At 31.6% G+C, this 14,286-nt stretch overlaps 2 protein-coding genes across 2 annotated transcripts; both read right to left on the bottom strand.

Moving 5' to 3' along the window:
- Positions 1 to 2,382: 2,382 nt before the first annotated feature.
- LOC104716269 (putative trehalose-phosphate phosphatase H) lies at positions 2,383 to 4,982 on the bottom strand. Its single transcript, XM_010433661.3, has 12 exons — positions 4,763 to 4,982; positions 4,472 to 4,674; positions 4,195 to 4,335; positions 4,025 to 4,096; positions 3,849 to 3,941; positions 3,687 to 3,743; positions 3,471 to 3,572; positions 3,296 to 3,373; positions 3,126 to 3,195; positions 2,963 to 3,033; positions 2,752 to 2,844; positions 2,383 to 2,614 (listed from the first exon to the last, which is right to left on the bottom strand). The coding sequence occupies exons 1-12, from the start codon at positions 4,764 to 4,766 to the stop codon at positions 2,558 to 2,560; spliced, it is 1,041 nt and encodes a 346-aa protein (XP_010431963.1). The 5' UTR covers positions 4,767 to 4,982; the 3' UTR covers positions 2,383 to 2,557.
- A 7,794-nt stretch (positions 4,983 to 12,776) lies between these two features.
- Positions 12,777 to 14,252, bottom strand: LOC104716268 (ethylene-responsive transcription factor ERF060). The gene has a single exon (XM_010433660.2). The coding sequence runs from the start codon at positions 13,959 to 13,961 to the stop codon at positions 13,098 to 13,100; it is 864 nt and encodes a 287-aa protein (XP_010431962.1). The 5' UTR covers positions 13,962 to 14,252; the 3' UTR covers positions 12,777 to 13,097.
- Positions 14,253 to 14,286: the final 34 nt, after the last annotated feature.

Genomic DNA, 14,286 nt, shown 5'->3' with positions numbered 1-14,286 from the left:
AGCATGTACGTGAGTAGAGAGTGTTCGAGTAGGAGATAGAGATAACTAGTAAACTTGTAATAATCTTTAATTTCGTGAATTTTTCTAGATGGTTTCCAGATGAGAAAAAAGATTTTACCGTGAGATCTCAAACTCGTTAACTCGCGTGTTTCTTGTATCGTTTAGTTAGTTAAACTCAGCGCTTGTTAAATATGATACTCTCGTAAAATGATTGGTATAATCCGAAAGTATATCCGTAAGTAGTTTACTTCTTTACTATGAATTTACGTTTAACAAACTGTTTTCCAACGACTCAACGGGCACATAAGTTGGGACTTGGGAGGCCTATGAATGATTCTATGAAAGATTCGGATCTAGAGCTAATTCCATCATTAAGTATTATTTTTTATTTGTTATTATAAATCAAATACTCTGACTCTCTGAGTTATTGGTTCACTGAATAATTTGAATATGACAGATTTTGTAAATATAGTGATCAGCACGTGTCGATAGTGTGTGATTGGCAAACCATAGAGCTTCACAATTCACGGGCCAATTGGCTCTAGAATTTTCATTATACTGTAGTCTAGAGCATAGCCTAAGAACTTAGGGTTGTTAGTCATATAAATTAACCAATTAATATCCTCTTCCATAATAACTTTGGAGCATCAAAATTATCTAAACTATTTCATAATTATAATTATATATTTATACGCCACCAAATCTTACAATGATCTTCTTGTGGCATGTCGGGGGAAATGGGTGAAGTAGCATTGATGGTTTGTTCAAAAGTAGACAGCTAATAACGTGGGAAGACTAAAAAACCCTACTACAATTAAAGCCTAACTACTGATAATGATTTATCTAATTACTTTTTGATCGCTAATTACAAAACATTTTCTTCATTGTTTCTCATGCTATAGCTATAATAACATGCACACTTGTAATTGATTATAAGTCCAGGATATGAGAAGTCAATCAAGTTGGTCATTTAATTAACAGATTATAAAATTATATAGATCAGACCTAGTTTTCTTTGTTCGTTAGTTGAGGAAAATATTGAAAATCTTGATTTGCAGCTTTTTATGAGTCAAAATATTGAGTTTGACCGCATGGGATTGTGACCCTAACAATCAAATACTATTAATCTAGATTGTCGACATGCTCAATTTTGGGTAAAGCATCGGAATTGTATTATAACTATCTCACGCTTCTACAACTTCAGCCGTTTGACTTTGAGCTTTTACGAAAAAATAAAATTGGAAAAAACGAAGTGAATTTCAAAATACTGTTTTTTTTTTTGCTTTAGGTTACCCTAATCCGAAAAAAATAACGTTAAGATCGAATTAAGGTGATCAGAGTGCACTTTGTGAATATGGCAAACCTATAAATGTTATTACTGTTTTTTCTTTTTTTTTGGACAAAAATGTTATTACTGTTTATATTCAAAACCACAGAATTTAAAAACTAGAAGGAAAAAACATTTGAACGAGGTCTTCTTGATATACACAAACTGTTGAACATTAACTTCAAAATACATATTAGAGCTGTATGTCAGAGAGATTCTCTTTTGGTGCTCTCTCCTTGGGATTCCTAAGACTACAAATAGTGTTACATAAGATTCCATCGTAAGATAATTGGTTACGCATAATTAGGCGTTTTTCTGTCTTTTTTTTTTTTAAAACAAAACTTAAAGAAACGTAGTTAAGCCTCCCTTAATTAGTTAAGCCTCCCTTAATTAGTTAAGCTTTATAAGCAAAGATCCGATCATATAGGTCGAGTCTGTTTGACGCTATCTTCCCACACAAGTTGTGCCCCATAGAATATTCCGTTTTTCATCATGTTTTCCGAAAGTAAAGTAAAATAAAATAGAAGATCCCTTCTTCTTTGCAAATAGATTCCATACGATGAGCTTAGCTTTAAGATTCTATTGTTTTTTTTAACAGCTTTTATAATTCTATTTCTGAGAAGCCCTGTATTAGAAGAAATAGCATATATGAACTAAGATCTTCAAACAATTTAATTTAGAGTAGGATGGTTCATCCATAAAAGCGGATATGGTTATATTTGATATGAATTGAAAAAAATGATCTAAAAAAAATCGCATCGTTCATCTAGTCAAATAAATCTATCTCCTTTTTTTAATCCGAAAATAGAAACACAATCCTAACCAAACTTTTGTTTTAAAAAAAATTGAACCATCTTATAATAACATTATTTGTCTAATTTTAAGTCTGAGGAATCCTTTTAAAATCTCAAAAATTCGTATAAGAATTTTGTAGTGGAGATTGAACAGTCAAAATTCAATAGAAACATGTTATTAAACCAATATATGTTCAATTCGTTTTGAGAATCATGAAAAAATACATGTCAAAGTATTTATACATAGACTCATAGTGAAAATGATATAGAACCACATTGATTGAAATAATATAAAAATACATTCCATGAGAATGGATCTACAATATTCTTATAAACATTTTATATATGCGTTGAGTACAATAAAGGTAGGAAACAGAAAAGGAAATATTAAAATTAAAAAGTTATTAAAAAAAAACTTATGTACTTAAAGCTCTCATCATGCTCCAGATCTCAATTCTTTCCATTCCACTAAACGTTGCAAGAAATCCATAACCTGTTACCAATTAAGAAAAAAGAAAATAGTACAATATCAGCTTATAATATATGTACGAGATGGGTCACATACATAACAATAATTTAACTTCTAAAACATAATGGAAACTTTCTAATTTAGATCTTAACACAATATACCTCATCGGGCTCTTGTAGAGAATAAGACGCACTGGTCTCTTTTGGAAATTTGGATACAAGGATGCCAAGACCCTGTCTTCTTTCTCTCAAAATCTATATTCAATAAAATTTACTAGTTAGATTTTTGAACCTTACTTTAACCCCAAAAAAAAAGAAGGTTATTTAACGTTAACTATTTAAATTCAATATCAGAATAAGACTCGATATACACCTTAAATGCATCTTCGTCTGTGCGATCATCTCCGATGTAAAGAGGAAACACGTCGGTACAGTTAGCGTATCCTACACAAAGGCAATACTAATTTTGATTAATATTATTGATCTTAGCCATTCCCACTCGTAATTAATTAGGTAATAGTTGAGGAAAATTTTACCTAGTGATTCTAATAAAAACTCGAGTGCTTTGCCTTTATCCCATTTAATGATAGGACGAACCTCCAAAACCTGAAATGATTATACCAGAATATAAATAAACTCTGTTAATAAAGTAAACACTTAGTCCTTTACCTTAAACTCTAATTAAATAATTAATACTATATCGTACTTTTCTTCCTTGAGTAAGACGGAGCTTAGGGTAGTCCTTCATTACTGATCGAACTTGGTTGGCCAAATCACTCCAGTTCTGTCAATATATAAATTAACTAATTAAGTGATTAGTTTTGTTTTAAGTACATGATTAATAGAATTTAAAAAAGAAAAGAGAGAGAATATTATCGTACATTTTCATTGACGCGTCGGAAGTGAACAGACACACAAAACTTATTGTTCTCTACTTGGGCTCCGGGAGTAAGTTTTGTTTTCTGCACTAATTTTTGATAAACCTGTACCAAAAATATTTAAAATAAATGTAAGTGACAAGAAAATAGGTCTATATTATTATTTTTAAATTTTTTTTTTTAATATATGAGACTATAAATCTTGAAGGAGATTGTGACCTCATCGATCATGGGGAGAAACTCTGTAGCTGGTTGGCAAAGAAGAGATTTACTATCCTGTAAATTTTGTATGCAACAACAAAATATGAGGATCAAAGTTGATATTAATTTATTTCAGTTTAAAACTTTTATTTATGTAAAAAGTAATGAAAAAAAACTTACTTCCTCATATTTGGAACCTTGCTCTGGTCCTTTGATGTCCATTCCATGACTTCCAGCATAGTACAACTCAGTCAGTTTAACAAAATTATAAACCTGAAAAATTGTCATAATCAAATCATTAGTTTAAGAATTACTAATCAAATCATTAGTTTAAAGACTTTAAGTTTAATAAATACTTTTTCTCTGCATCTCCCACTAACTATGGCCGTCGGGAAACAGTTTGCTAACTTCCTCACAGTTCTCCTCATCTAAAAAAATCAGACCCAAAAGAGAATATAAGTTAAATATTTTAATTTTGTCAATAATTAAGTAAATTTCTTTATTGATATTGGAAATGGAAATGAACCTTCTTAGACATGAAAGCTCGATCAGGATCATCAACAATGGGAGATAGAGTCCCATCATAATCCAAGAACATAACGATTTGTTTTCCTTCAGAAAGGTGAAGAATGTCTTCAAACATATCCAAAGCTGATGGATGTTCTGTCTGCGAAAGTTATATATACATACAGTACTCCATTTATTATTATTTATTAATAAGAGAAAGGAAAAACAGATGTATGTACGTAAATATTATATATATATATATAGAGCTAGCTTGATCGAGTAAATGATATACGTACGAGCCAAGAGTTTTGTTTCAACAAAGATTTAAGATGAGTAGGAGAACAAGCTCTCATTGAATCAACCCATGAATTGATTAGTCCTCCTCCATGGTTGATAATAAGATCTTGAAGAACTTTCTTCTTCGCCGTTGTTACGTCGTTGTTTGATTTGTTTCCCGTTTCTTTTTCCACGGTTTTTGTGTTTTCTTCTATGAATCTTACTGCAAAAAACAAAAACAGGTAAGGATATATAAGAGAATATAAACTAGGGTATGTATTTGTTTAGTATATAAGAAAATAACAATATACCCATTTTAGTTCGTAAATGTGAGTCGAACGAAAGAGTTTTTTTTTTTTTTTCTTTTCTTTTATGGAACGAAAGAGAGTTGAGTTACAGAATGAGAAATGTGAGTGTGGGCTTTGAGAGAGACAGAGGCTAAGGTGTGTGGTATGGTCTGAATTTATAGTGGCAAATTATTTATAGGAAAATAAAATAAAAGTTTGTGTTTTGGGCAACATTATAAAACTTAACAAAAAAAGGAAAAAGAAAAATTCAGATATTGTGTGTGTCCGAATTCCGAACGCTGGAACCCATTGAGAGTGTGTCCCCACAAAGCGGCTTTCTCGCTCTCACCGATCGTTTTTTTTTTTTGTAGCAACCGCCGCGTGGTCCCCTTCCCATTAACAGCACCACCGGTACCATATTATATGCTCTTCTTTTTGCCATCTTGCTCCTAATTTTGTTTTTTATCAATAATAATCTCTGGTACTCAACTATAATAATTAGATATAAAGAACCAGATCAAGTGTTTTGTAAATTTTCAAATTAATTCGAAATATCATTGGAAAACAAAAAGAAAGAGAAAATCATCACGTTAGCTCATTATTTTAACGGGTTACGAATTAAGACCTCAGAGTTTCATCAGCCAATCATGGTCCTAACATGTAATTTTATAATATGAAAAAAAGTTTCTCGTTGCTGCATCGAACATTTTTAGTTTTTTTTTTTTTTAAGTTATAGTTAGTTTATTGGGAATTTGTTGGGACTTTGTTGAAATTTATTGGGAATTTGTTGAAGAATGATTGGCTGGCTATTATAATTATGGTCCGGTTACTTTTATATGGCCTTATGGGAATGGGAAACTTTGCTGGTTTTGGTCTGAATAATTGGGGGTACCTCTGACTGATCGCTTCCAGTATCCTAACTCACCCAAGGAATTAGAGACTCCCTCCAATAAGTTCAGTATGTGAAAATGTGCATGTACATGTCATCTCCGTTTTATGCAAAATTTTCCACACATGTACACAAGCTGAAGCTACAGAATACTTTTCCTGGCGTGAAAGGAACAACCGTTTACACTCTTTCACCTCTTCCTCTGTCCTTGGGCAAGTCGATTGAAGTACACGGGACACGTTGCTCGCATGCTATATATAGAACGTAAAAGGTTGTAGCAGACTGCTTTTCACAATGGTTTGCTCACTCCAAGCTAAATTTCTCTTTACTCTTTTGCTTATTGTTGCCTCTTTTAGTATTCTCTTACCTTTTTAACCTTTTGGCCATTGAAAGTTTTTGTAATTCCTTTGGGTAATATAATTCATATTTTCCCCAAAAAAAATATATATCGTCGGTGGGATTTTATTCTCTTCATACTCCAGAATCTCTCAGATGCTCAAAAACTCATAGAAGCTTGTACTGATGATGTAGGAAACATCGATGTATATAGTCTAACGCGCGCATGCATGCATTATTATGATTTAATTGCGGAATTTAGAAGAATTTGAATCGGATTCTTAGTAACTTCTAGGAGAAGGAAAAACTTATTCAAATATAAAACGTGATTTTTTGGGACTAAAATAGTCTGAAATATTCTTATGACCACTACTTTCAGATAGTTCGATTTACATTTGATTGAAGCGTATATATATATATATACTTGGATAACCAAACAAATAATTTTAAAATATCATCTCTTGTTTACTTGTAGCTAGTCCACGGAACCTAAATCGTTATTCCTGCGTCGTAACGTAGCATTTAAAACTCTTATTCAATTAAGTCCAGTAACACTGAAACAATATTTTCATATACGATCAAAACAAACCACACTTTAATATATGTGAAAATATACCAGTTTGACACAAATTTGGCAATTAATTGCTAGATTAACACTCCAATTTATCCAATAACTAGAATGACACAATTTTTAGGTAAAATGACTAAAAACCCAGATTTTTTTTTAGCTTTTTTTTAAAAACGAAAATACAATATAGCATTTAATATTTTGATTTAAAAATATGATTAATGAATAATATAAAATGATTAAAAAATAGACTAAAACTCCAGAAAATATGTTTTTTTTTTTAAACGAAAATACAATAGCATTTAATATTAGCATTTAATATTTTGATTTAAAAATATGATTAATGAAAAATATAAAATGATTAAAAAATAGACTAAAAACCTAAAAAATTTGTTATTTTTTTTTTAAAACGAAAATACAATATAGCATTTAATATTTTGATTTAAAAAATATGATTATGAAAAAAACAAAATGATTAAAAAATATGATGTTTATTGTTTTAATATAATTTTTAAAAATAAAGTATGACTAAAAAATCTGCTGTCACTATATCAACATAAAACAAATTTGTTATCATTGTATTCATATATAATAAATCTGTTATCAAGCAGCAGATTTTTTAGTAGGAAAAAACAACTGTCATAACATAAGAAAATCTGCCATAACGTATATTGTGCATGTGGGTCAATATAGCAATTTTAAAAAGACTTTCGAAAATCTGTTATCAAACAACAGATTTTTCCATCAATCCAAAAATCAGTCATAACTTACAAAAAATCTGTCACCACTATATGTCAAACTAGCAATTAATTTTACGTTTATAAATCTGTCGCAATATGACAGATTTTTTAAGTGAAAAATAAAACTGTTACAACAATCATAAAAAATCTGCCACAAAATTCCAAGAAAATTGACTAAAACAATGAAAATCTGTCATGACTTTATAAATAAGTCTGTCGCGTTAAGAAAATCTGTTGTTCACAAAAAAACTGTTGTTACACACTTCAAATAAATCTGCCATAGAAAAAAATCTGCCGTCAAACTCTGCAAATTAATCTGCCATCTAAAATAAGTCTGCCAAAGAAAAACTGTCATCGACAATAAATCTGCCACTTACAAATTAATCTGCCATTACTTGTATGGCAGACTTTTATAAAAAAAAAAAAAAAAAAAATGAAATTGCAGGAATTTTTAACCAAGGGTAATATTGACTTTTTTTTTTCCTAACAAAGCAAAAAAGGGTATTTTCGGTATAAAACTAACCCAACTGACCCTCAAATTTTAGGAGTTAATCTAGCAATTAACTGCTCAATTTGGGTCAAACTAGTGATTTTCCCTTAATATATATATATATATATTTGTAACTTTTAGTTTCATATCTTTCTGATTTCTCAATCTATTATCTCTTCATATTCATAACAACAATATATAGCATGCATCAAGAAACAAACGACATTGTGTACGCTTCCTCTTATAAAGCATACGTAGATATTAACTTGAACAATAATGTACCAATAGCAAAAGACATATACACTCATACACAATTACACATAATATATAAATGCGTTAATTAATTTGTATGAAGTTATAAATATATATATGCGTCAATGGAAGTGTCACTAAGGCAAGGTTCAAAGCAAAATTCGGAACCGACACCTCACGTGTAACGAATCAAGAGTGTCTCTACCTAACATGTGGATCCCTACGAGGCATAAAAGTATCATATGCAAATAATTGTCCGCATAATGTTAATCTCGTCTATCGAGTCGTACGTTAATTACTTATGTTAAGCTGGCTGATGGGCAAAATTACGATTAAGCAAAGTTTGTATAATCATAAAGTCACATTTCTACTCGAGATAGTTCTTGGTAAAGCTAGAAAACTAATCATGGACCGATATGTAAGAAATAAGTTTCATCATGCTAACGATTGAAAACATCCTCAGTTACCATCAATTCCTTTTTGATTAAGTGAGCAGTTTGAAACATAATGCCGTATGCATGAGACAAGTTAATATTCTTTGACCATATGTCACATTCTTCTCATGACAATTTTGGATGCGATCGACGAACTCTTCGTGTAAACCACCAAACAAGTAAATTCGAGGACTGTGCACTTTATGAAAGCAAATAAAAACAGGGTATTGTAATTAATTTTATAAGGGCCCTTTTTTCCCTCAATTATAACCCTGTCGTTTTTGATAATTTTAGTGTATGGGGTTTTGAGGAAAATAAATAAATTTCTATTTTCTACTGAAAAAAAAAACTAATTTCGAAGCTCTTTACTTTTTTTTTTTGGCCCAAACTTACAAGAAAGGGGAAAAAAGTCATAGTTGCTTGAAGAGTCAATGGCTTTGACTAAACTGCTAACCGTTTCTCCAAACTCTTCGGCATATAAATGGTTGGTGGGGTCCTTAAGCGTGGCTAACCTCGACCAGAGTTTTTCCACGTCATCCATTACCTGATTTTCAGTTAACACGGCAAAAAAAGGTTTTTTTTTTTTGTAAATTTGTTTTATTTGCTATTTTATTTAATTAATCGTTCGAGTCATTAGAGCTTACACTAAGATTTTATATTAAAAATATATATATATATATATATATATATTATCATGCTTTAGATATTTAGTAATCTAGACACGGCCATGTCTTAGATGCAGATTCTGGTTCTTTTATTTTCAAAGGAAACAAATAAAAGAAAAAGTTGGTAGCCTTTAATTTTAAGAATATTAATCGATCGATATATGGACGTCGTCTATGAAAGAATAAAAGGTAATGATTCTTATTGTTAAAAACTGTACTATTCGATCAAGTTGCTCCTCATGGCCCCATAAATAAATTAAATTAACCTTGTAGCTAGCTAGGCTCTACATCTTCATTGTAGATATAATTTTCTCCCATCCCAACCAACCAACCTCGAACTTGATACTGATCAGTGATACCTTTTTCAATCGTTCTAGAGTTGATCCACGCCTAATTATTACATCAATCTAAAATAAACAATAGTCTTAATTTATAATGGTGATATAACGAATATTAAAATGACATAGATACCATATGTCACGACTAACGAGATGTTAGGTTTTAATCTTAGTGTAATGATATGATTTCAGGCCAAAATGCGCCCAATCATTGAGAACTTTTCCACGATTTAGAAATATAATAAAGCAGAAGCTATAATTAAGCTACATGAAAATGTTTGATTACTTTTTAAATTTAGGTAGATCATATATATCTAAACAATGATCCATTTACAGATGTTCCATAGATAAGAATCAATATCTACATATATGCGATTACAACATGATATAGGTTATTCCTCATGTCACATTTTCATTCCTACAATATATATAGATTTTTTAAATAACTTTTCTAATAACATTTCGGAAATATTTGGAGGCTATTAATTTTGAAGTACAGAAAAATCATCTTTAAAAAGAAGAAAAGAAGCATGTTCTAACTTTAAAATCATCTATATCTATATGAGTGTGTTAAAAGTAGAATGTCTTAGGTTACTCTTTATAATCTCCAAGAGTCGCCAATCTACAATGTGGGTGGCTTCTCTTTATATCTTCAAGGCCTTCAAGCCTTTAATGGACCGACACTTTTTCGATAATTAAAGCTATGAGATTGATATGATCCTCTTTTTAACGTATCTGAAATGCAAAGCTATATATTAATCATCGCAGCTTGTTTTCATGCGATTTAAAGTTCAATATATATATATAGATATATTAACCTCCAAAAATATTAAAGTTCAATATACTGTTAATTATATTAAAAAAAAAAATCAGTAAATGTTATAACCAGGTGATAACTGTGAGTCCACTCACATACATGTATCTAGTTGAATTGTCGAAGTTTGTAAGTTATATGTCTAGAGATGCGACATTGATTCCTTAAACTTGAAACGCGTAACGAAAACAACTTGAAAACACGTACGTCGTGGTGATATATTGACTTCAAGTCTTCTCAGTACTCAGTAGTATAATGAGTAGTGTATATTCGACTATTACACTGAGTGCACGTAGTGATGTAGATATTTTTGCTATAGAAAATGATCATTTAAACTATACTAGTATGATGAAAAGATAAAACTTTTCTAGATCGTGTGTATAAATTGGAATATCGCTCGACGGATCTGAACGGAAACTAGTTGGAACGATTGTGACATCTGAATTATAATGGATCATAGTAAGCTTCGCGTTGGAGTTTTTCACTTTCGACGTGTCTTGCATTAATATTAACCCTAAGCCCTCTCATCTTTGTTCTTTTGTGATTAAATATATAAGGAAAAATATTAATCTTTATCTAATTCGATACATAAAGTTGAGGGATGTATCCTCCAATTTTCTCTTTTTATTCGACCAAGCACGTGCCCTTCTCCATCACTATATAGTATTCTTATACACATATTATTAACACTTAACGTTTAAAGTTTGACGTGTATATTAGTGTATATACCTCTCTCATATCTACATCACACAAACACTTATATTATTATATACAAAGTTACAAACAAAATTGAAAAATATGTTATTTATATCATTTTTTTTGTATCTAAGCTGTATACTATCTACTTATCTTCCATTACCTACTTGCTATGGAGAAAACTTTGATCAATTCTGAAAAGTCCTTGTTAACAAATTTGCAGCCATCCGAATGACATTTATTCCCACTTTACTTGATGAATATTTAGGAAGAATTATACCTTGTTTTCGTTTTGTTATATTTTTGTTTGTTTTTCTTATACTTTGTTTTCGTTTTCTTAAAGTTTTGTTTGTCCAATTATTGTTTGACTCCATATTGCCAAAACTCAAGATGTAATTCTATACTATTTTGTAAATAGGTTTCTCTTACCCATTCGGTTTGCCAATCCCATATCTTAATTTACGATTCAGAGAAGACCAACAAAAGATGGTGCTAAATTTGAAAAATAAATGGCCATGCTAAATCGCAAATAGACTATATCATAAATTCTCATGGGCCGATTGAACTCCTCTTTTAAGATATTTTTCTTCGGTTACGATTCTCTGAAAGCTTATCGGGCTTGGTTTGTAAATCGGATCAGAAGACAGTACATCTCATCAGACTACTAATTTGCATGTGTGCACAACCAACGCAGCATCAACTCCGATTCGGAGTGCTTTACTCAACTGTGAAGTGCCAATTCCTTATGGTCCAATATGAACTTAAAAGGCCTGTAATCAACAGAATTAGGTTAGGTCCAGACGTACAGAACATATATGACTTCTGCGGGTACTATTTTTTTGCGCATAGATCTTTTCAAGTTTGGAAGACCAAAAATCAAAGTTCTTACAGAACTAAACCTGCTAAATATGACGGTTAAAATCCATATAAACCATATCAGTATATCACACAATAACCAATCGAGTTAGATAAGATATAAATAATCCTGAACTAGAGACTTCTATATCTTGTCTATTGTTCAATTCAATTAAAATCCTTTATTTCATTAACAAAATACATACCGTAAGCAAGTGAATCACTGAAACTCCTAAAAAGATAGATCAACGTTTATGCGCCAATTAGTTTATTGAAAGCCGCATGCCAATAGAAAATAATCAGTTATGAAAATAATTTAAATAATGAAACGTTCCAAAAAAATATTCCTTTAAATAATTCCATAAACATCCATTTCAATTTTTTGGAAGTATGAACACTGTCTTTACGTGCTGAAAGAAAAGGATCAGAATAATGGATAAGGCTGCTTTGTCTAATTTTCTGAATATATATTGTATAATATTTGAAAAAATATTCTTGAAAGTTGGTATATAACACTATATATATTAATAAGTTTAAAATCTTTGCCACATTTGTTGGTTATTGTAAAGATTCTTTACCTTAAAGCATCCAGCTTTGTGGCTTATATATGTGTTCCAAATTGTCAACAAAGGACTCCTCTCTGGCCCCCATATCGTCCACAATAGACACAAATACAAACAAAAACTTATTTAAAATCATCGTCGGAATAAAAAGTCTATAATTCATATTTGGTTTTGTTTTTTGGAATTTCCTCGGCAGAAATAGAGAGAATCTCAATTTTCTTCCATTGATATTTCATTATTTTTCTTTGTTGTTTGAAACCATAAATATGAAACGCATTAGTCTTTCATGTTTTTTAAAAAGATATTTAAATAAAAACGTTTTGGTAAATTATTATATACTTTAACAGCATGCAAATCTTATAGTTTTCTAATGTTTAAACAAAATCATAAAATAAAAAGAGACTAATAATTTACATTCTTCATTAAAAAATTTAAAGACGAGAGATAAATACACAATACATAGAAACTTCTCCGATTGGTCAATGACAAAGGTTTTTGAAAGTTAAAAAGAAACATAAACCAGTCAGACCAAAACCATGGAGGAGGAGGAGGAGGAACAGAAACATACCCTAGACGACGAGTCTCTCGACAACTGTGAAAAAAAAATTCAGTTGTAGAGGTAAACTAAACTTAATACGAGACATCATCATCATCAGACGCTTAAAATGAAAGACAATATCCTAAAGAAGAAAAAGAGAAAGACTTGTGTTTTTTTTTTTTCAAGATTCGGACAATTTGCTAATGGCATCCCAATCAATCTCGACAGAAGGAAACTTCTCCAGCCCGAAACTCCCAATCTCATCAAACCCAGACTCCGAGAAGTCCAAGAACGTAGTATTAGTAGTAACACACGATTCCGGCGAAGAAGATTCCACCTGAGACTCATCGGAAAACGAATTCTCAACGGATCTCAAGAACCCATACTCATCGCTTTCTTGATACTCTGTTTTTGGCGGGAACAGCTCTGTTTCAGAACAGGGGAGATGAATTCGATGATGATGATCATCCTCTGTTTTTCTCAAGCTCTGACAAATCGCTTGGAGCTTTGCGTCAACAGATGAATGGAGAGGATTGAAGAAGCTGTCTCCTCCGTAGTATCCATCCTCGTGTCTGAATTGTGGGAAGTTAAGCCTCGCGAACTCGCCTCGTAGCTTGTAAGCGGCTAGGTCATAAGCCATGGCTGCTTCTTCAGCTGTGTCGAAAGTTCCAAGCCAGAGTCGGGTTCTGTTCTTGGGCAGACGGATCTCAGCTACCCATTTTCCCCAGTGCCTTTGTCTAACTCCTCTGTAGAGTTTCTGAGTGGCCATGCTCTTCATTGGGACCGGCCTTGGGGCGAGGTTTGGGGAGATGGTGTTACGTCTCTGGTTAAGCTGGTTTTGGATCTGGTGGATCTGGTATGGTGTGAGCTGGTTTAGACCCAGAGGTGTGGTTTGATTGAAACCGAAGGTTGTGTTTGAATACGTACAAGGAGAAGAAGAAGAAGAAACAGTGTTGTTGGTGAAAGGTTGAAGTGCTTTCATGAGCTCTTCTTTAAAAGGATCTGAAAGATCTGTGTTGCTATTGAACATATTTATGGCTGCCATGGATCTTAAAAAGGATAGGTTTTTGTGAGAAATCTAACGAAGAACAAAAAGTAACAGAGAGGGATTAAAAACACACCCTCTTAGTTGACTGACTCAAAATCAAAATATAAGAAAGAACAAAAAAAAAAAGGAAGAGATTGTACTGAGAAGTGGGTGGAATAGATCAAAACAAAAACTTTGGGGGTTGAATCAGGTATTTTGTAAAGCTTTTTTTTGTTTTGTTTTGGCTCTCTCTCTCTCTCTGAATTTTTGTCGCTCTTGGGTTTCGCTTGATGCGAAGTTCTTCGCTTATATATAACTTGAAAAGTTAAGCCGCCCATTGAAT

This window comes from Camelina sativa, chromosome 10 (assembly GCF_030686135.1).
Source record: "Camelina sativa cultivar CO46 ecotype springtype chromosome 10, ASM3068613v1".
Lineage (NCBI taxonomy): Eukaryota > Viridiplantae > Streptophyta > Magnoliopsida > Brassicales > Brassicaceae > Camelina > Camelina sativa.
Note: the sequence above shows the minus strand (reverse complement) of the source record. Positions and strands in the feature narration are given on the sequence as shown.